The following is a 23,797-nucleotide window of genomic DNA, read 5'->3' on the forward strand; positions in this document are numbered from 1 at the left end:
GGGCTGCAGCCTCCTGGCTACGCCACTGCTGTATATGTATATGTGTACACACACACACACACATATACAGCAGTGGCGTAGCCAGGAGGCTGCAGCCCTCCCTGAAATTAATTTTTTGGGTTACGCTAAATGTAAGAAAAATATTTTCGAATGACCTTTTTTTCTTGTAAAAAATAATATATATATAATGATGCAAGAGTATATTTTTTTGCTTGAAGATAATACACAAACTGAGAATGCCAGTGGTTGGTGATGAATTACATCATGCTGGCTGGAATGTGTGCAGCAGCTGCCATGGATCATCGACACGCAAACGTGACACTTTGGTGTTACCTTGTCTTATGTCAGACCGGGTGTATTTTGTCGATACCAGTTGCGAGAAAGAACCGAAAATTAAGAAGGTACGTAATCGATGTGGCACAAACTATTTCAGATTTCCCACGAGAGACTGCTGTTTAATATACGTAGGAACGGAAAGTTACTATTTACGAGTAAATAATTTACCTACCGAAAAAAGTTACTTTCTATATATCATTATCGTTATAATTTTTTTTAGATTAACTCGTTATCGTTATCACCCAGATAACACAAAATGCTCGAATTCATCCAGAATAAATTCAAGATGTCTTAAGAAGTGTTTTGAATACATCCAAGACGTTTTACATCCAAAACCTCTCAAGAGGTTTTGTGCTATCTGGGTACTTAAGAAGTAACAATTCCTTAGAATTTGTATTGGTTATGCAAAATTTTTGCAAAATAAAATTAAAAAACGCACATTTTTAGGGCTAATTTTTTTCCGCTATTTTCTCCGTAAAAACGTATTAGTATCACTCGGGAAAGTCTTTAAAACGTGTTTCCGACACTTTAACTTAAAAAATATGCTATGGGTATTTTTTTCAATAAACATGGCAGTACCAAAATGGCGGTCGATTTGAAGAGTTTAATTCGAATTTTCGTTAATATTTGGTTATCGAAATTGTTTTACTATGTAATTACTATGTAAATTACTATATAATTTTGTAGTAATATTGACCCTAAAACATTTCGATAACCAAATATAAAACGAAAATTCTAATTAAACGCCATTTTGGTACCACTATGTTTGTTGAAAAAAATACCCATGGCATATTTTTTAAGTTAAAGTGTCGGGAAGACTTCCCCGAGCGATACTAACACGTTTTTATGGAGAAAGAAGAAAAAATTAGCCCTAAAAACATGCGTTTTTTCATTTTATTTTGCAAAAATTTTGCATAAATTGCGATTTTTTTTTATTTTCTCAACGCTCTATTCGATAGAGCGCCGTCAAAATTGGTAGGAATGGTACTCTTTATAAACAACAGATCTCATTTTCGTAGTAAAATAAATGGCTCAACGTAAAATTCCAGCATATTTAGGCGTTAATAGTTTAAAATTCATCCATGACCTCTTAGTAAAGCGATCGTCTTGTTTCATAAGATTCTGGAACCGCAACAAATGCAGAAGTACGGGATATCAACGCCGCACACCTCGCATTGCTTGCCATCTGGCGTAATAATGATCTCCACCATGGGAAAACCCGATGGCAACGGTTTGGGCGAATTTTTCTGCATCGATGTAGATACTCTGGAGGCGAAGGGTACATGGACGAAGGGGCCCAATAAAGCAGTTTTCGGGTACGACTATTGGTACCAGCCATATCACGATACGCTTATCGCTACCGAATGGGGTGTACCTAAAGCCTTCAAAAAGGGATACAATCCAGACGACTCTAAAGATCCTAGTGAGTATTAATGCGTGTGTCTCCACATGGTCAAAATCTTCCCTGCTTAAAATGTTGGATAGAAAATGATAGAAAATTTGTCTATTATATTTTATGGTGATTTTGATTCATATTTCACAACTTATTTACGAAATTTAGTAAATGAATTCATATACTATTTGTCTATAATTGATAAATATAAACTGATTATACCAACTTTCATATTCAATATGATGGAAAAGAGTAGTATCATAAGATATGATTAAACTACATAGATATTCTTTTCATTTTTATCTAATCATTTTGTAACCATTATTACAAGTAGAATTATTATGAAAGAATATTATAAGTAGTTTATTATAAAATAATAATAAGTACATAATGCGATATTTACCATGACTCAGAAATATCAATTTATTATACAAACATCAATATTCAAGATGATAGAAAAGAATAGTATCATAAAATATGACTAAAATATAAAGTCTATGTTGTACGGCTTCAGTGCATGATAAGTCGTATAAATCAATAAAGGAATTCTATCCATTTCAATCTTATCCAATCACTTTCTATTAAATATTTTAAGCAGGGTTGCATTTTAATCCATTGTCCCGGCGTGTCTTTAAAAACACGACATATAAGATTTTGAAAAAAAAAATATTTTAATTCATCTATTCACATCCTTTAAAATAAAGCACTTTTGAAGTTATCTAGTGTTTCGTGTAATTATTTTTTAAATTAATTATCGTGTTTAATTGACGATTAATATGGACTAATAATATGGATACGATTCAATTGAATACTGTTTAACTGACTATTGATTTCGGCGAATTCAATTAAAGATAACTGACGATTGATATGAATTAAAGATTCATTAAAGATGGTTAACAATTAACAATTAAACTTAGCAGATTCGATTAAAGGTGTTTAATTGACGATTGAACTCAGCAAATTTAATTAAGACTCCTGTGTTCTCGCATTGTCTGTCTCCTTTTAATGACGTCAAAAACGAGGAAATGCATGCTAAAAATTCTTGCAAAATACATTGAAATTAAAGGATATATTTATAAAGCGACACTTGCAATCGATCGAGCAGATCTGTAAAATAGTCCAAACACTTTCTTTTTGCTCTAACAATCAATAATTTGCCGTAAACTAATGTGCGACGTAAAATGTATATTTTTAACCTAGCTCTTCGCATAATTCTGTCATAATTTAATTTACAGTACATTATTGATTGTTAGAGCAAAAAGGTAATATTCGGATTATTTTATAGATCTATTCAATCGATTACAGCTGTCGCTTCAATAAATTATAAAAAAGAAGCATACTTACTGTTTAGTAAAATAGTACACTGCATTTAACTACGTTGAACTGTTGCAAATGGGAAGGAATTTTTCCAAGTTTGCTATTGGTTGAACTTAACGTTTTACGGCAACTGTGTGTTATGGACTTTACGTTTTACGTCTTCAGTATATCCTTTAATTTCAACGAATTTTGCGAGAACTTTTAGCATGCATTTCTTTGTTTCTGACGTCATTAAAAAAGAGATGTGACACAGGAGCCTTAAAGGTCGTTTAATTGATACGCCCTCAACACGAGTTTTACTTTTCAATCATCAGCACGATATGCTATAATACTCCGAATATGGATATTATCCATTAAACCAATTGTAATCTTGAGCAATCAAACACTCCTCGATTGAATCGATTGAATTTTCTCATATCAATCGCCAATTAAACTGTCTTTTATTGAATTTGCTCAAATTAAGTGTCAATTAAATATTCGTCGATTGCTTTTAATCAAATCAATCGTTAATTAGTTGAATTGAAATATATTTGTTCAAATCAATTATTAAATTGAAAAGAAACATTTCATTGATACTTTTACAACTCTGGTGATAGTTTATTTATTTATAAAAAAAGTTTATTCTTTTTTATTCATTTTTTTTTTAATTTATCATGATAAAATTTTGTAATTTCTCCTGCTAAAATCATTTTTCAAATCAAACTTATTCCTGTCTAATATCTCTTTTAAAATAACACTAAATTTTCAAAATAAAAAGCCGGAATTTGAATTGGCTTAATTTTCACTTCTCTCGCCGCAAAGAAAGTCTCAAAGCATATAGTTTAAAAATAATAATATGCGCGTGTCGATGCATAGCAATCTATGGGAGAAATCTGAACGTGTACTCGTGGAAAGAGCAAAAGCTGAAGCAGACCATCGATTTGGGAGAGGACGGAATCGCGCCCCTCGAGATTCGATTCCTCCACGATCCTTACGCGTCCGAAGGATTCGTGGGCTGCGCGGTAACATCAAATATTTATCGATTCTACAAGACGAAGGATGACTCGTGGAAGGCGGAGAAGGTGATTCAAGTGCTTCCGAAGGAGGTCGAAGGATGGCTGTTGCCTACGATGCCAGGTACGCCTTGAAGAATCATGAAAAATTCTACAATATCCTAGACAAATATATCACACATTGAACTTCTTCTCAACGGAAAACTGTGAGGTATTCTTTATTTATCTATAAAATGTAACGAAGAAGAGATGTTTCGTCGCGTCTTTCAGGTATGATCACCGACATCCTGATAAGTCTCGACGACAAGTACCTGTACATGTCCAATTGGCTGCACGGCGACGTCAGGCAGTACGACATCTCAAACACGAAGAAGCCGAGACTGACAGGTCAGGTCTTCCTTGGCGGATCGATACTGAGCGACTCGCAGGTGCGCGTGACGAAGGACGAGGAGATGTGCAACCAGCCCGATCCCGTGTACGTGAAAGGCCGTAGATTGTACGGAGCGCCGCAGATGTTGCAGCTAAGTCTGGACGGAAGTAGGCTGTACGTGACCACCTCCATCTTCAAGCCGTGGGACCAGCAATTCTACCCCGATCTTTTGAAGTGAGCGCGCGCACACATTACACATACACGCACACATCTTTGATCTTCCGTGTTCCTTTTATTTATTTCTCTCTCTGTGACACAAAATCTTTACAATCTGCTTCTACAATCGAATATTCCGCTCATTTAGATACGGATCGACGATGGTGAAACTCGATATCGACGTCAAGAAGGGCGGCATGAAGCTCGACGATCAATTCCTCGTTGATTTCGGCGCCGATAAGAACGATATCCTACTCGCACACGAGATGAGGTGAGATATTTCGTAATTTATTACGCCAGTAAAAGAAAAACGTGAGACGTTGCCGTCTCGGCCCTGTTTACAATCGAAAGAAAAAGAATTCATCAAAAGAGATAATTCGGAATTTATTCGTGTAGTTATACAAAGTTATCAGCTACTCTCGCTCTTCTCAAATCCTTAATTTTTTTCTCTTTGTTTCCTCTCTATTTCTACCCTAATTTTGATATTTCTATTCTACTCTAATTCTATCCTGATTTCTCGATAACTGGACATTCTATTTTGCAGAATAAATTCCCGTCAATCTCTTTTAAATCGCCTGTTTTCTTGCGAAAAGGGCTCGCTATGTTGATCATTAAATCGAATCATATCGCTTATTTTTTTGCAGATATCCTGGTGGAGATTCTACCTCCGATATATGGTTGCCGGAAGAACACTGACTTCGATGATTGCGATGGAGGGATCACGCCAAAGATACTTTGACATCTGCGAGAGTAATAATGCAATATCATTTTGTACGATAATAATTCTGTACGATTTTTCTCTGTAATAAAGCTTCGCAATAATTTCACTTGGATAATCATTCACGCCTTTCGCTAAGGATAAGAAAGCAAATTCAACTGAGAGATATAGATTAGTAAAAAATATATGAAAGAGAGAGAAAAAGAGAGACTTTTTGTTTATTTCGATAATGATTTTTCTTATTAGTTCCATTGCATCAAGTGATATAGTAGGAGTCTTACATTGCATGGAATTATATGATGTTAGATGGTAGGTAATCAATTTTAATCTTTCGTTCAAATTCTAATACACAAATTAAAATCTATTTGCGCCGAAACATTCCTTCGCTGCGGAAAGTTCAATATGAAGAATTCTACATTAAAAAGAATTTAAAATGTCGAAATGGTCGCGTAAAAAATCCTATCTTTTCTTGCGTAGAATTGGGTTGGTTGATTGTTATTACTTGGAAAGTACGAAGTATCGACTACGTAAGATGCGGACAAATGACGTGATCTTTTTTCTTAAGCTCACTTTAGACCATCGGTAATTTTGCTCCGATTACTGTCGCGAATTACGAATTGTCTAAACCGGACTTAATTGATTGAAAAGAGAGATGACTCAACCATGCATGCAACTGCAGAAAGCAGTGAAAATCATTGTATATATATTATGGTGGCTACGAAATTGGATCAGGTTCTTTTTCCCCACCCGAGAATCACTCAATAACGTGAATCAAAACTCAAAACGGATCGATGCGTGCTAGTATGGTGTGTTCATTGTAACAGTATCCTTTATATTTTTACCAATTACAATGATCAGATAGACAAAAGTTCTAGATATAATTAATTAGTTTTTAAACGACAATAAAATGCAGTAATAAAAATTTCGAAAACGTTTTTTTTCGTAAATAATCCACTTTTTTAAAGTAGAATCGTATCTTTTCTTATCCGTTATAAAAAATATTAAAACAAATTCATGCGAGTAACTGATAATGTTATCTTTATTGTTATTTCACAGCAAAAAAGAACATAATGAAATAATAAGAAATTCTGACAATGTAAAACACAAATATGCAGACACATAAATCGAAATATACTAATTGATGCGATATATAATATTGCTATTACAAAGGGCGGAGTTTTGTATTGCAGAAAAATGAATTACATTTCAAAAATGTTCTAAACATCTAACATTATTCGTTACATTGTATTCCAAATATTCTCGTATCTTCTGTCTGTATCTTCATTGTTAAATATTAGTAAAAATAATATTATGAGAGAAAGAGAGAGGAGTGAGAAAGGAGAGAGAGAGGAGAGAGAGAGAGAGAGGGGGGAGAGGGGGGAGAGAGGGAGAAACTATTGAATTTGCTACTTAATTGTTCTTTTTACAATACTATGGATAAAAAAATATAGCTTCATTTAAAAAACTGTAAATAATCTTGATTTTTTTATAAAAAAAGTTTTCAAAATTTGTATTATTGCATTTTATTATGTCCCGGTTAAAAACTGATTAATTGCACTTAGAACTTTTTCCTCCCCACGGTAGTAACTGGTAAAAAAATAATGGATATCGTAACGATAAACATTTTTTATGTGTCCAAATTAAGAAAAATTACTGCACCAATTGTGGTGCCGTTGACTATTTCTTTTCAAACACGTTCGTTCGCGTATATGAGCCTGTGTGTATTCGTGCTAAGTGTATACGTGTTCGCGCGTGTATATTTTTGACATATTCAGTTACATATAACTCAATAATAATAATAATAGTAATAATAATAATAATGATAAATCTATTCGTCCCTCTGTTAATTTTGCTCCTTTTGTTAAAATAACGTTGCGATGGTGTGCCTGACGGTTTCCGTTTTCTGATCAAATTAATCGTCAAGTCTGCCTGTAATATGATTAACCACATATATGTACTTAAAATTATAACGTTACGTCGTCCGACTGGAGGATGCCAGTTCGCCGAACGAGCCGGCGACAGGCATCTCATACGAGGACATGCTTATTTCTCCTGACACGATGACATTACACCACACACGACTGCGTAAGCCGTCTCGCTGTACCATCGTCATCGTCACCGTCATCATTCATTGTCGTCGTCAATTACTTTCCGTCAATATCGTCAGTCGAATTTCACGTGACTATATAGCTTAACAGTTGCAACTGATTCCATACGGTTCCCAAAATCCCATGGCTCCCGACTAAAGTAAAGCCCGTTCATCCGCGTTCGCCTGTATCACCTTAGGAAATCCTCATCAATTCAACCTATTCTTTCTTTTCCTCTCACAAAAAATCCAACCAATTATTATGAAAACGCTAGGAGCGTTTCATGAGAATAGTCTTGGACGAGAGAAGAGATTGAATTCACAAGGACTCCACCAGCGCACACACCCATGACGACCCAAACCCGTGTTCTCCTTCAGCCCGCGTGCCGTGAAATACAAACAGTAACGAAAAAGCCGTTAATCCGCATAATAAACCGCTCGCGAGCCACGCTTTCGGGACAACGACAGAATCAACTTGGTACAGTAGGTTGCTTTGTTTCCCAGTAGTCGTGCCGGGGATCGAGCTGCGACGCATGTCGTGCACGCTCACGCAGGCCGCGAGCGACCCTCTGAAAACCTCTGAAACGACTCTTTTTTTCTATTGACTTGGTTCGCGCGGATGACTGGTTGGTCGAGTATCGCCGCAACCTGGTATCGCGAGATGCGGAGAGAGTTTCGCCTCTACGGCAACGTAGGGCGACGACGAGCGGTACGAGCTTGAGTACCACCGTTATGAGAGGAGTGTCGAGCCATCGGCGCGCGCGCGCGCCAGCCGCTGTCCGTTCAGACCCACGGTGTCCAGCCCTCATACAGCAGCGCCAGGTTGTCGGTGCTCTGCGCCTCGCGTATCACGTACTCCACTTGCTCGGCGGTGGTGTACTTGCGCGACGGCTGAGGGTCGCGACCCTCCAGCTTCATGCGCACGCGACGCCACACGTTCAACGCGTAGGCATTCCGCTCTTGCATAGCTGAGGAAAATTGCTGGATTATTCAAGGGACCTTTTCCGATCAAAGATCGTAGGGGCACGATCATCAGCGAATAGGGAAGAAGGTACAGTGATTAGCATATCGGCATATTTAAATGCAAAACTGGAAAAAACTGAACTAAAAAAAAAAATAGATAATTATTACTACATGTATTTGGTTAAGAATTTAAGTAAAAATTCGATAATTAATACCAAATATAATAATAATAATAATCAAATACATAGTAGATTTGATGCACGAAGAACTTTTAGTCACAATCAAATGGACTAAATATTTTAGTAATACTTACCAAATAGTGGTAACATCTATTACCACTACTGGTATATAAAGATTTTATTGCTCCCCTATGGGATTACAACTACATTTATCGTCTACAATCTATTACCAAATATTTGACGACTATTACCGGATATTTGGTGTTATAAAATTATTTAATTCTGTTTGACAAAATATTTGGTAACTATTAATATTTATCTTGTTAAGACCACAAAATATTTAGTGACTATCAATTCTACTTATATTAATATACATTAATTAATTATATTAATATCTACTACTTATATTAATATTACTTATTGATATTCGTCGCGTATCAATTGTTGTTTCCAATATTTGCTAGTAAATATGGTATTGCCATGTTTTTTGAAAATTATAAAGATATATTATAAGTGAAAGTACAAAGAAATAGTATATCATAGCTTATAGGACTCACCAGTTTCTATTCGATTATAAGATAAAGCATCGGATAAATGGCTCTGAGAAAGCATGGGTAATCGTTATAGGAATCGAATAAAACCACAGATAGAACTTCACGTATGAAGCAATAGAAAACGCCGATGCAAGAAATAAAAAATATAAATGTCTTAAAATAGTTTAAATACTACGATAAAATTTTTAAATTAAAATAAAAAAATTACCAAAAACAATTTTTACCTCAGATATAAGCTTTAGCAATAGTTACCAAATATCTTCTTTTCTATTACACTATTTGAGAAATTTTTATGACACGAGTGCGAATAGTCATTTCCAATGTATTTTTGTCTACTGAACACGAATTCGTCGTCCAAATTTGGCTATCACGACACAATTTTGAGAAAAATGGCGTCAAAGAAGCCAAAAAGCCGAGTACGGGAATCTTCTTATCTTGTATCTTACTCCATTTTTCTCAAAATTGTGACGTGATAACCAGATTTGGACGACGAATTCGTGTTCAGTAGGCAAAGATACATCGGAAATGACTATTTACTTTCTTGCAAAAAAATTGTTCTGCTCAGTAATATTGATGCCGACGATTGTTTCTGATTGGTCATATGTTAAAAACGAAAAATTGTTGGGAGACGAGACAAGATGCATTTTCAAACTAAAAGTTGATACTTTTGCGTGGCATTAACGAAATGTAGAAAACAAATTTACTACGCTACAGCGTCACAAAAACCCACAAAATCGTCATTTTTGCCTCTTTAACGTCATTTTTCTCAAAATTATGACGTAATAGCCAAATATGGACAACGGATTCGTGTTCAGCAGGCAAAAATACATCTGAAATGACTATTTGCACTCAAGTCACGAAAAAAATTTGATTTTTATCGAACAGTATTATCAACATTTGGTATTAACATCCAGAATTTAATTTGATGATCTAAATATATTCAAACAACTAAATCTTGTGTGTGGTTTTGACAACATTATATTTACTTTATATAACTAAATTATTTCCTAATTATCACTTTATACTTGGCCCGTATTATTTGACTGAATAATGTGACAACAGCTATCAAATTTTGGTACTTGATACAAAATTTTATATCATTGAATATGCAGTTATTGATAATAAAGGAAAAAATTGTCTATCGTGAAGAGCAATCGGTAAAGTTGCAGTGTTGATTAACTCATTAGGTTACAATCAGAAGCCGCCAATACACTAATGTGTGGATTAGTGAACTATATATACTATACTAGAATGTGAACTCTACTCTTGAAGAAAATTGTATGAGAGAGATGGAAAAATTCATTTTATAACCAGTCCATCTTTTTCTACTGCTCTACTCTTTGAGCTGAAAACATTCACTGCTTTCAGCGCACAAATATATTGAGTAATGGATTATCGGAAGTTTCATGTGTACTACATTTAATAATAAAATAATATAATCATATGATGAAAACCAAAATAAAAAAAATCGCAAGCATTCGAAAGCATTTAACAGCTATTGATTCGAGTTTATCGATTCGAGAAATTTAATAAGATTGATGTTTTGTAATAAAAAATATAGAAAATTGGTGATTAATCAAAATTCACTAGACAAAGACAGATATAATTTCTAATCAACTCATCTTTTTCTTTTCAGTGACTGCTAAACAGTTAGTGCTAAACATAATAGTTTACATTCTAGTATAGTATATAGTTCACTGGTGTAGACAGTGCATTTATCTAATAAATCATTTAGCAGCGCAGTTAAGAACATGATTTCGATTATTAACTAGCTCTGAATTGTGGCGTATTTTTTTATTTAACATATTTCTAACGAGTGCCGATCACTGTGACAAATATGCCGATCATAATGACAAAAGTGCTAATAACTATGATTTTCATTATTTAAATTTGTTATTTTATTTTGAGCAAGATGTATTTTATTTTTCCAATATAACTAGATATTCTTGTAGCCTAGAATCTTGCCTAATCTTTGCAAAAAAAACGAGTTCTACAAGTGGTATTTTGTATCAAGAGACAGTTTAAAATAGAGAAAACTTTAAAACTGCTAATCACTGTACTTCTTTTCTTATGAAGGTATGTCTATATCTATCATGTTTTATCGTGGTACCGTGGATTTTGCTTACTATTTGGAGTTGGATTTCTTGCGGATTTGTAATATATGGTATTTCAAATGTATGGTAAATATTTCAGGTTATTTCATCAAGGAGAGAAGTATAAAATGTTTACAAAACGTTGGAAACAAGTGCGCAAAAAACGCGGTTCAAACCCGCAAGCAAAGACTAGCATTTTTTTCACCGAGAAAGTTCTAAATATTTATTGTAATATTATATGGAAAGAATGTTATAGCTTTTTTTATATATGAATTCTTTTTAATTTTACCGTCTCCCCCTTTTCTCTCTCTTTTTTCTACTGGTGCAGGAATAGACTGTCAATATACAGTTTATTTTATTAAGAAACAATAAATTTAGCTAAAGAATGTGAATTTTTTAGTTCTTGAAATATAGATATGAGACGAAAGAATAATAAATTAAGGCAAAATGTCCTTCGGTTATAAAATTTCTCACTCACAAAATTCTTTAGTAATTTTTCTAAATATACTTAATTTTTAACTAAGTATAATTAACTATAGAGTTTAATTAATTAAATATAATTAAATAAATATTTATTAAATATTTCGTATAGTTTATATAGTTAATTATAGTAGTTAATTATAGTTTGAGCAATCTTTCTAGCTATACTTTAATAACTAAAATTCTCTTCGTATAGGTTTGACTTTCGAGTTAAAGTCGTGTTTTTTGTGGATTTGTTTCCAATGCAAAAACTTCAAATATTTATCGTGATATCAGATGTAAGCAATTGCGAAACTTTTGTCGCAACAATCCTTGAAAGCCGTCGCAAATTTATCGTGAGAAACGAATAAACCTCAACTTTTACGATCTACGATACTGGTTTTTACGATAGCAATCAAGTGTTCACAACGATGTCTCTTTCCTTACGATTACAACTGATATTACAATAAACGTGGACAGATAGTCAAAGGATAAAAGGTTGCAACATTTTATTTTGATGAATTTCATAACGCATCCCGTATTCGCTAGGAAAATCTGTTTTTTAATAATATTCAGAAAGTACATTTTGCTATTAGATGCAGGATGAGTTGTGAAACTCATCAAAATTAAAATGTTGCACTCCTTTATCCTCCAACTAAAACAGAAAGTAATGGCGTATTCGATTGGATGCACTAATGCGCACCACTAGACAGTGCATTCATAGTCCAATCTTATATTGAAGATCTCGAGTTCATTTTCAAATGCTGTATAATTCGTTACATTAGCTATGAAACATCTAAAAATGGACCTAAGACGATCTTAGATGGAAGAACAGACTACAACTCCGTTAATGCACATTGGTGCATCCAGTCGAATTCGTCATAAGACACTCACCTTTTCCCGTGGTCGGATCTCTGGCTAATGGCACGCCTTTTCTCGGGCTCATACACACACTGTCCTGTCTTATCAACTTGTTCTTTTTCTTCTGCAGGCTGTCCTTCTCTGCGTTCTTCGCCGCGTTCAATCTCTGCTCGCTCGCAAACTCTAGTAATTCATTGTACAGGCCGGGCGACTTAATTGCCATGCTCTGCAACTCTTCCTTGATTGCCATACTTCGTGCTATGTCGAACTTCTCAGATTCTAATTCCTTCACCACCCCTGATACGCTCTCTGTGAACGAACGGTACGCCGACAGGAAGTCCTGCAAGCCGACGATATTCTCCTGCTTGGCCATCGTTCTTAACAATACTCTCACGTCTGACATCAATCTGTGGTGCTCGGTGAGTACGTTCTGCAGACCCGCCACCCGCTCCCTCAAGCAGACCTGGGCCGCGTATAGGTGATCCTGTTTGTCTTGTAATTTCTTCTGAGTGTCGAGGATGGCTTCAGACACAATCTTCTCCGCCTGCTTCAGCCAATTGGCGTCAACGTTGTTTTCCAACTGCAACAGCTGCACGAGGCTCTCCTCTATCATGGTGACGGTAATGTTCAGGTTAACCGTCAACATGCAGCTCTCCTCCCAGTGTTTCGTCAGCTTCACGAAATTCGCGTCGTGCGTCAAGCTCTCCGATGTACGCGTCCGCAGAGCCTCGTAGCGCAGTATGGAATTGCACGTGTTCACCACCATCGCCGCGAGATTGTGTTGCCGGGTCAGCTTCTCGCACGAGGACAAGACCGCGTTGTCGAATGCCGACATGACTTCGCCTAGCGCCGGGTTGGCACCGGCGGCCCACTTGAGGCGTTGTATAGCGCTCGAGACGAGATTCTGTTGCTGTTCACGAGCCTCGCATACTCGTGATTGCAATCCCGACAGTGCCGCGGCTGTTTTCCGCAATTCCAACATGGAGGTAGAGCGATCTGACGAGATAAAAGAGAAATAAGTTTTGAGGCTTGTTAAGGTTTCTGCTTGCATCTTAATTAATGGCGTCTCAGAAGTAATAAAATATACAGAGTGTTCTATTTCAATTTACCTCTCCTCCCTAAAACTTTTTTATTTTTGATTGTAGAAAAAATGCTTCAGATAAAATTTGTTTGGCTTGAAGAGGGACACAACTCCGATGTCTCATGTCATAGATGTCGTTTTCATGAAATTTTAAACTAATTTTCTTAAATAAAAATTGATTTTTTTTCTTAAGATAAAAGTTGTCTTCCCAAAATTGTCTTTTGCATAAGCCGTTCCAGAGATATAAAGCTTCAAAATTTACAAAGGGACTCACGTTAATTAAACCCCAAAGGGAATAGAAATCTACTACTTTCATGTTATTATTCCTAGGTAACCCTAAAAGTGGTATAGCGGATAGAAATTTTTAGATAGTGATATTTAGAATAAAATTAAAGTCTTTTACACGAATCATGCATGCGGACCCAGTGGCTTTGTAAACTTTGAAGCTTCACATCTCTGGAACGTTTTACGCAAAAAACAATTTTGGGAAATATTTTGAAAATGTTCCGACCAGATTTACAACTTTTATCTCAAAGAGAAGATCAATCCATTTAAGAAAATTAGTCGCCTTTAAAATTTCTTGAAAACGATATCTACAACATGACTCACACCAGAGAATCATGTGTCCTCCTTCAACCAAATATACACACACAACTTTTGTTTAAATACACACATACAACTTTTGTATAAAGCATTTTTTTCTATAACAAAAATTAAAAAATTTTTTTGGGGAGAGGGAGATAATTTAAATTGGGACACTCTGTATATTTAAAATTTTTGCAAAAGACGTAGAAATAATAATATATGCAATCGATTAAACGGATTTGTAAAATATTCCGGAATCTGACAAAATTTTACATTGCTAAAAAGTAGGCTAAAAAGTATGTCATGTTAATTTTACGACTACTTATTGATTATAATCTAATAATTATTAGAGCAAAAGAAATATTTTTAATCACTAAAATCTTTAATTTTTTCAAACCTCAAATTGTTTAAAAGTATCAGTGTTTGAATATCTGTTTAATCGATCGTAAGAATCATTTTATGGACATACTTTTTTACTTATATATCTTTTATTATTTATATATATCTTTTATTACTTATATTATTTTTTTTACTTATATATTACTAATATATCTTGAAAGAATTTTAGGTATCTATATTACATATTATCTCGCTTCTGTCGTTATCAATCAAAATAACTGCGGCAAGAAACCGAGAATGTTAAAATAGATAATTATCGAATCTTAATATTTAAGAAATCGTTAGCGCGTAAAAAGTCGTACATAAAAACGTAAGCACAAGACTTAAATTAAGATTTGCTGTAATCGGGAATTTGAACATGACATTTGAACATGATTTGAACAGTTTTATGTTCTCAATAATTCTCGAGTATAATTGGCTAATTCGCTACTGCTTAAGTTTTATATGTTTTTTTTAATATTTTCTGTGTTTATATATTTCTGTATGTGCTATCTACTTAATACTTCCGCTACCACAATTTATTTAGAGAACTTCCTACAGTTACATTGTATTTGTTTTCATGTAATTATATAAAACAAACTTTATATAGCGATATAGAAGAAAAATTGTAATTATTTAGTTTAGGGGAGTCAGTCTCCCTAAAAAAATTGCCACTGTTGTACATACATGATGCATTACACATGTGTAACGCTAGTGAAGATCGGTAATACACTTCTGGCGTACTTACTTAGAGGATTCATTGGATTCATGTTAGTCCTCAGCATCAAGATATCCTCGTGCAACCAATGATGAGCCGTAAGTTGTAGTTGGAGTCTTTGTGCACTGGCTCTGGCGACCTCGACACTCTGTTGCGCCAATCGAGCACCCTGTTTCCGCTTGAAAGTGCTCTCTAACGTACTGCTGAGCGCGCCCGCCTGAGCCAAGACCGAGCCTGAGAATAATCCCCTCTTCAAGCACAGATCGACGATCTTCCGACACAGTTCTTCTATCGAGACTTTACTTTCCGCTCCGATGTCCCGCTGCTCGATCTCGGTGGTTACATTTAGACCCATCCGCTGCAGTAAAAAGCATAACGCGATCGCCAGTGTTTGCGACGTCACTCCAAGCAACTGTCTCGACACGTAATCGGCCGTAAATACTCTGACTGGCTTGTTGAGATGTTCATCATCGTACACATTCGTCAATCCGCCTTTAAATGCAGTAGCAATATTTCTGCACATTATAAAGAATTCCTGTATAGTGTGTAGTCTCTTGATCAAGAATATATCCTCCAAGACCTGTCGAGCCGCTTTGTTGAAGATGGGTGCCGACATCTCTTTGGCCTCTCGTATTTGGTCAATTTTCTTCCAATTCAACGGGATGTCCAAAGAGCTCAGCGTGGCCACTAAGGCGTTACCCTCCATTTGCAGTTTCTCGAATAGGCCATTGAAACCCATCAACAACATCTGACCCGGTGTCAAGGTTTCCTCCTGATTCAAGTCTTGCACCTCCGCGGGCCGTGACAGTAACGCTTCAAATCGCAGTCTCATGTTGGTCACTAAACCTTGTACCAGTGCGTGCGGGCTCTCCATCTCCATGACGGTAAATCTGAGATGTATCTCGAGCTGGGCCAAGATGTCGCCGAGCGGTATCCCGGTCAGCACAATCTCGCTGAGCTCACTGATCATTCGCATGACACTAGGCTCTTCTGTGATGATGGTTTTCATTGCTTCTGGCAGTATGATGGTTTGAAAGTTGTAATTGAGCTCTTGCAGACCTTTGTAGATGCAGTCGGCGCTCTTCAAGCATTTGAGTATCAATGAGATTTTCGGATCGTTGTTGGTCTTGTGATTCTCCGGTATCAGTGTGACCAATTCGGCGATAAGCGACGACATTAGACGCATCTCGTCCAGGAACCAGTCTCCCTCGCGGGACGTGAGATCCACCAGGCAATCCCCGGCGCACTTGGCGGCGCCTTCCATCATGAGATATCTCTTGTTTAGAGCACACAACGCAGTGATGTTGACGCACTCGAGCGCTCTCTCCGCGCCCTTTTCCCGTCGCAAGAAACCTGTGATCTGTGTCCTCGACTCGATATATGCTTTCTCGATTCTGTTGATGGCCTCGGGCAGTCCTTCAGACATCACTCTTTCGTACGCCTTCTTAAATCTCTCGTTCGATTCGTTCAGTATGCTTTGCATCTGATACGAGAAATTGATTATCTGTTGGACCTGTGGACTGTTCGGATTGGTCGGCTCTAAATTCGCTTCGAATTGCGCCATGACTTCGTGGCACGCCTCTACGGTGCCCGAGATTAACAGTTTATTTGCCCAAGTGTGATAGAGGACCGTGCGATGTTGCGACAGAGTGCTCATAGGATACAAGCTACAGATCGCAGAATACTGGCTCAGCTGTTCCAAACAGCTGCGTATGAAGTGCGACTGCTGGGTGGCCAGCTGCGTCAATTCGTTTTCCGATTGCTCGCACTGCAATATCATTTGGCTCTGGCCAGCGTTCTGTAAGAATTCTTTCACAAGATCGAATACCACATGTTCCTCCTGGTTCGCCGGGGTTCCCAATTCCGCCAGCCATTGCCCCAGCTGGGGTCCACGCACCGTCGCCAGTGCGATCTGTAAAAACATCGATTAATTAAGATATCAGAGAAACATCTCAACTGATATACCGATTGAAGATCTGTGTCAGGCATTAATTGATTAAAATTTTGTTTGATTGAAATAATCAGCAAATCAATCATAATTAATAATAATAATTAAAACTCTTAATTCCTCGCTGCGGCGAGAAATAACTTTTGATTGATTACATCAGAAATGAGGATGTACATGTTCAAAATTTCTATAAAATACGTTGAAATAAAAGAAATATATCCATAAAATGACACTTGCGATCAATCGAATAGACCTGTAAAATAGTCCAAACACACATTTTCCTTTTGGTTTAACAATCAATAAATTAGCGCAAAATTAACGTGGCATGCAACCTTTTATTTTTAACCTATCTTTTCTCATTACATTAATTACGTTTAATACGTTAATTTTATAGTTATTTATTGATTGTTAGAACGAACAGGAAGACTATTTTACGAGTTTGCTTGACTGATTGAAAGTATCATCTTGCAAATATTTTGATTTTGCAAGAATTTTGTATATTTTCTCGTTTCTGACGTTATAAATCAAGATGACTGCGGTGAGGAAACAAATGTAACAATAATAATAAATTTCATTTCAGTCAATCGACACTACTCATAATTACATATATGACGACTAATTAACTTTGATTATTGATTTGCCGATTATTTTAGTCAAATACAATTTTTCAATCAATTAATATCCAACATTGTTTGGGACAGAGAACTCACATTATGCATGTTGATCTGTTTCTCGCATTCCTCTATCTTCTCCTTCAGGCCGGCCTTTGCTTTCTCATGAGCGTCCCGTGCACGTTTGAACGAATTGTATCGCTTGACTACCGAATACAAGGCGTGATTTCGGCCCATCGCCTGCGCCTCCTTCACCAGAGCGAGCTGCTGATGTCGATCCTGCAGTAAATCCTGACACTGGCGTGAGGCTTCGGTCGCTTCGATCCAACAGTTCAGGTGATGACACAGCAGTGGAAATGTCTTGGACAATTCGTCACTGTAATCCAGTTCATCAAAAGGGATAAATTCGAAGAAACAACTTACCGCTTTATCAGCTTGACGATTAACAAAAAAAGAGGACTTTTGCTCTTCTCTACTGTCGAGACTCCTTTTTTTTTCTTATCAATATGAACATGTCAAAATCAACAAAGTAGAAATCTTTCTTCTGAACATTTTAAGTCACAAATTTTTTCGTACAACCTTTTCTTTTGTTTAATCGATATATGGGGATTTTTGGAGTCACTAATTACGAATTTGAAGTCAATTTTTGAAAATTCAAGATGGCGGATCCAACATGACGGACGACAATCTTAAAATTCCCTCGATTTCCGTGAAAATTGTATTCGAGGATTTGTGACGTCGCTGATCACGAGTTCAAAATCACTTTTTTGAAATTTAAGCTATTTACAGACTCAACTTCACTCATTTACGGAAAGAAATATAACTTATCCTGATTGTCCGGTATTTTAGTTTGCCATATTGAATTCGCTATCTTGAATTTTGAAATTTTTGAGGTTGCGCCATCATCTCAAAAAGCATCAACCATTTTTTCAACATCAAAGCCATTTTTTCCATAGGTTTACTTTGCAATATTTTTGGCAAATGAATTTAAGAAAAAAATACATTTTTTACATTAATTTGTTTATGAATAATTAAATTTGCAACAGTTAACGTTCTATGCAGATGACTGTTAGAGGAACATCTAAGCTTCACAATGAATCCACATTTACTCGAAGTCTCTACCAATTAGTTTAAATTCGTAAAAACTGCTCTAAAAGAAGTGTATCATATACATTATGACTTAAAGGGTTAAATCTAGCCGATTTGAATTGTCTGATTTTAGGAAAGACGAGAAGATTGCTTTCCTCACCTGTTGGCTAGCCATTCTGCGCGCATTTCTGCGGTCCTCACGGCGAACATCGCGCGCGTAAGCTCCTGCTCCAGTTGCTTCCTGCCGATGCCGGTGCACCTGGCTCTAGCCTGACACGCTCCGTAACTCGCTATACTGGTATCCGCACCGGCACGCCAGTCCACCAGAGGATCGTAGACAAAGGCCTCCAACAGGGTGAGCAGTGTTTCTCGACCTCTGCGCATCACTCTTAGCGTATGCTCGCAGGCGAACCTAAATATACCCTGGACATAAATAGCGATTGCCTTATAGCATGATAACATTATAACGTTCATGATGGAGAGAATATTATGACATCAGGGTTCGCGATTATGCGTATCCGTGCGTAGGACTAGCGGGCTCCCATCGACCTTTCCCGATTGCAAATGGGCCGCTGATAGCGACTGATAGCGCAGTATATTGTAGCAGTCCTTCGTGGGGGAAACACCAGGTGAGCAGATAAAACCACTTTCGAACGAACCAGGCAACGTGTCGTATCTATCAAATCGTTCTCCGTATCGATCTTAGACTCTCCTATCTTTCTTTCTCTTTCTCTTCTCTGTCTGTCTCGTCCAGGCCATTATGGCTATTAGTCCTGTCATCAAAATAAACTTTGCGCGTGTCACCGCGAAGAGCGGACGGCTCTTGAAGAAGTGATGGGACGTGCGATGAGTCGCCTCCCATTGTGCGTTTCTCGCAACGAGGAGGATCAATCCGCCGCGAAGTCGTAGATTTACGTAATCGTGATGCGTGAACAGGTGTGTGCTTTAGCGTTTCGTAGGATACCATCGGAAACCCGTTTCTCTCCGTGCGTGTGCGCGCGGAAGGTGAGTACTCCAGAGGCCCCATTTCGCGGCTCCAGTCGTATTTGGCCACTATGGTCGGCTCTGTCTGGTCGTTTTCGCGTGTCGGGTGTCTTCTGCAGTCAGTATGTGAAATCGTGACCGTACAGCAGTTACGCGCCGCACGAATGTGCGAAATGTCATCGACGCATTATTATGCAACCTTTGGTTCTACGGTTAACAAGTTTCACATAGACCTGAGCTTTCCTACGCCCTGGAGAAGTCATTAGCTTTTACCTTGATTTTAATTCAGCGCAATATTCGAGACAAATTTCGGCTTTCTTCAATTAAGATAAAAGATGTTGACGTAGAACGAGACGAATCTTTATAGATAGTGTTAGTTGACGGGGAGACTTTTGTTTTTTTTAGAACTTTAATTCAACTAAGCGAAATATGTAATCTTAAACATTGGTAAGTTCTGTCTTGAGGTCTTCCTTTAATTAAGACAGGAGATGTCAATGTAAAACGAGAGAAATCTACATAAATCGTGTTAGTAGTTGACGGAAAGAATTCTGCTTTTTAGAATTTGAAATCAATCCAACCAATCGAAATATGTAATCTTAGATATTAGCAAATTATATCTCCAGATCTTTCCTCAATTAAAATAAAAGACGTAGAGTGAGAGAAATTTTCATACATCGTGTTGGTTTTTACGGAGGGAATTTTAGATTGTGTCAACCTAATTTAATCGACCAGGATACGTAGTGTTAGATATATCGAATGATATTTTTTTCCAGATTTCCTTTTAAGATACGAGATATAAACGTAAAGTGAAAAGAATCTTCATAGATCGCATTAGTTGACAGGAAGAATTCTTCTTGCTTTTTAGAATTTCAATTTTACAAACCGAAATATATACACTAAGCAAAAACACTTAAAAATTTATTTATGGAATATAAAATTTATTTTTTCACAGAAATAAACTTCATTTCAGAAAAATAAATTTTATATTTCACAGGTAAATTTTGAAATATTTTTCTAGGTTTTTCTAGTAGAGATTTAAACATTGAAAAGTTCCGTCTCGAGATTTTTCTTCACTGACAAAAAAATATTTGAACATTTATTTGTGAGATATAAAATTTATTCATAGAAATAAACTTTATTTTATTATTTATTCCAAATCAATTTTCCGGTATATTTTCTTAGTATTTAATTAGAAGACAACGTAGAGTGAAAAAAATCTTCATGGGTCACATTATTTGACAGAAAGAATTCCCATTTTTAGAATTTCAATTTAATTCAACTAACCGGAATATAGTTTTAAATGTCAGAAAGTTTTCTCTCCAGATCTTCCTTCGATTAAAATAGAAAACGTCAACGTAGGACGAAAGAAATCTGCATAAATCGTGTTGGTTTTAATGAGAACAATTTTACTTTTTAGACTTTTAATCCAATTCAACTAATCGGGATATGTAGTCTTAGAATATCTGAAAGTTCTCGAGATCTTACTAACAGGAGGAGAATCGACTGTGAGTCGAACGAGGAATCAGAAATTAAAATTCAAGTTCGCACTCTCAGCAAACATCAGTACCTCTCGTCACTTAACTGGATATCGTACGAAGAAAAAGTTTGGTTGTATTAACACAAGGAACGAACTAAACGTAACATAAGGAACGTAGTTGATTGAAGGAAACAGAATTTCCAGTTCTTGGAAGCCAGTTTGGTCCATGAGAAAACCGTATATATTGAAACAGAATTTGGCTCATATACGGAAAAAAATGCTGTTGTATTAATAGAAATTACCAACGCCGTAATTTGAGAATAAATTTTCTTGATTTAACAGCAATACTATTGAAACCAATATATATTTTGTTTTGGTGATTCAAATATTAATTTCAATTATATAGCTGTTGAATTTACTTCAGTTACGGTGATGTTGGCAATTTCTATTAACTTTTAGACTGCCGGAGAAGTCACTTTTGTGGCTATAAAGCCACTTTTATAGCTTTCCCGGCAGTCTAAAGGTTAATATAACAGCATTCTTTTTCCGTGTAAGAATCAGAAATTCCGTTTCCTTCAACTCAACGTTATTTAGTTCGTTTATTGTCACGTTCGACCAATCTTTTCTTCCTCCGTGTGCACCTGAGAATCTTTTTTCTCTATTTTTTCAGAAACATATATCTGCAAAAAAACAACACTTTTGACGCGAACGTGAAGAACCGGTGCATCTCCAATGTCGGAAGTGAGCGCCATCATAATGCCAGAGAACATACTCTGGATCTTCGTGGACTGCTTCTTGTTTGTCGCAATCGTTCTGGGGAACGTGCTGACGATAGTGGCGATCGCGATGACTCGCCGGCTTAAGAGCGTTGTCTCCAATTACTTCGTGTTTAATCTGGCGGTGTCGGACCTGCTGGTGGGCATAACATTACCCTATCATTTGGCGTTCTACGTGCACGACCCGCTGAGCCACACCTTTTCGATATGCATCTCGCGATTCGTGCTGACCAGCGTGGCGTGCGGCGGTAGCATCTACAACATCATGGTGATCGCCATAGACCGATACATCGCGATCGTACACCCGCTCAGCTACAACGCGTACGCGACGAGGAGGCGTGTGCTGCTGATCATAGCCGGCACGTGGTTCTGCACTATCAGTGTGTCGTCGATCCCGATCTACTGGCATCGCTTCAGCCCGAATTCGACCTGCGAATTCGAGACGGTCTTTCCGAGGTACTCTCTGCCACAATGATTCACCGAGTTATCCTGCAATCGATCCGATATCGCCGGCAAATTACATCTGATATTGCCCCCTCCCCCCACCGTTAGGGCTGTTGACTGTGCTGAGGGATGCGCGCGATACGACGCGGCATATTATTATGACGAAGCTTGCGCCTGTACGCGGAAAAAGCACGATTCCGTTACTGCAACTGAATTTTCTGATATTTGCGCTGAGAGAAAAATATAGTTGCCATAGTTGCCTTTGACGTCAACTATGCGCTCTTGTGATTTTAATCAGAAAAATAATTAGAAGAACCATTGTTTTAGTAAGTGTTATTAGAAAGATGGTTCTTCTAATTATTTTTCTGGTTAAAATCACAAAAAAGTATGACGCCGAAAGCAACTATATTTTTCTTTCAGTGTGGGATCTCAGATGAAAAACTCGGTTATAGAGACAGAAAGATTCCTGCATTGAGAGAAATTATTTCATACAAAAAATTAACAAACGGATATTTCCAATCAAATTCCGGTTCAATTTTATCGGATATTTACGATCATAATGACATTTCATCAGATAAACCGCTTATTTAAAAACTATGAACCGATATTTCTCATTGGATGTTTCCTGATAGGATACAAAAATTCGATATTTTAATCAGAAATATCTGTTTGTTAATTCTTTATGAAAATTTTTCTTATTTTCTTTTACTGTATATATGAACTTTTTGAGGAAAATTTTATCGTACATATTTCAATTTTACAATATTAGATAAATGACATCAACTTTTCAGACAAATAATTTATTATAAACATTCAATGTAACAATGAAAGTATATGTCAACGTATGTGAAATAAAATTTTTTTAAATATCTCTGTCTATTTATCCGATAAATTAGTCGCGATATAAAAAAATGTGAAATTTACTTCGGCTTTAAATTAAATTCAAGTACAAATCGATAGTACATTTCATACTTTTGACAATAGAACAAGTTAGAATAAAGATTGAAAGTAAAATTTCTATTTTATATTATAGTATTTATGTAGAGATTTATTTCTGGCACAATATATTTTCAATTAAAGTTAGCAAAAAATTATGACCTTTTTATTTTATTAAATTGTTATATATATATATATATATATATATATATATATATATATATATATATATA

The 23,797-nt window shown here is 36.4% G+C and overlaps 3 protein-coding genes across 10 annotated transcripts in view; 2 read left to right on the forward strand and 1 right to left on the reverse strand.

Annotated features, from left to right (window-relative positions):
• LOC116844923 (methanethiol oxidase) overlaps positions 1-5,451 on the forward strand; it is a 9,772-nt gene extending 4,321 nt beyond the window's left edge. Inside the window, exons 3-8 of the mRNA XM_032817076.1 lie at positions 219-401; positions 1,456-1,759; positions 3,902-4,162; positions 4,309-4,642; positions 4,773-4,895; positions 5,269-5,451. Of these exons, the coding sequence (XP_032672967.1) occupies positions 219-401; positions 1,456-1,759; positions 3,902-4,162; positions 4,309-4,642; positions 4,773-4,895; positions 5,269-5,320 (1,257 nt within the window). The 3' untranslated portion in view covers positions 5,321-5,451. The remainder of the gene's footprint in view (positions 1-218; positions 402-1,455; positions 1,760-3,901; positions 4,163-4,308; positions 4,643-4,772; positions 4,896-5,268) is intronic.
• Positions 5,452-6,760: 1,309 nt separating this feature from the next.
• The window catches only part of LOC116844922 (serine/threonine-protein kinase SMG1), a 42,496-nt gene continuing 25,459 nt past the window's right edge, over positions 6,761-23,797 (reverse strand). For 2 of the 3 annotated variants that reach the window (XM_032817074.1, XM_032817075.1), the window contains exons 12-16: positions 19,108-19,370; positions 17,958-18,234; positions 15,330-17,211; positions 12,571-13,533; positions 8,212-8,396 (exon numbers count right to left, since the gene is read on the reverse strand). In XM_032817074.1, the coding sequence (XP_032672965.1) occupies positions 8,212-8,396; positions 12,571-13,533; positions 15,330-17,211; positions 17,958-18,234; positions 19,108-19,370 (3,570 nt within the window). Of the gene's footprint in view, positions 8,397-12,570; positions 13,534-15,329; positions 17,212-17,957; positions 18,235-19,107; positions 19,371-23,797 lie in introns of all 3 variants that reach the window. The other variant, XM_032817072.1, reaches the window with a different exon arrangement.
• The window catches only part of LOC116844924 (tyramine/octopamine receptor), a 9,083-nt gene continuing 4,842 nt past the window's right edge, over positions 19,557-23,797 (forward strand). The window contains exons 1-3 of one of the 6 annotated variants that reach the window (XM_032817077.1): positions 19,999-20,189; positions 20,337-20,378; positions 22,079-22,640. In XM_032817077.1, coding sequence (XP_032672968.1) covers positions 22,141-22,640 — 500 coding nt within the window. In that variant the 5' untranslated portion in view covers positions 19,999-20,189; positions 20,337-20,378; positions 22,079-22,140. Of the gene's footprint in view, positions 19,577-19,605; positions 19,953-19,997; positions 20,190-20,336; positions 20,379-22,078; positions 22,641-23,797 lie in introns of those variants that run through there. The other 5 variants (XM_032817080.1, XM_032817082.1, XM_032817079.1 and 2 more) reach the window with 5 other exon arrangements.

This window comes from Odontomachus brunneus, unplaced genomic scaffold (genome assembly GCF_010583005.1).
Source record: "Odontomachus brunneus isolate Ranch 3 - 2012 unplaced genomic scaffold, Obru_v1 Obru_scaffold_048, whole genome shotgun sequence".
Taxonomy (NCBI): domain Eukaryota; kingdom Metazoa; phylum Arthropoda; class Insecta; order Hymenoptera; family Formicidae; genus Odontomachus; species Odontomachus brunneus.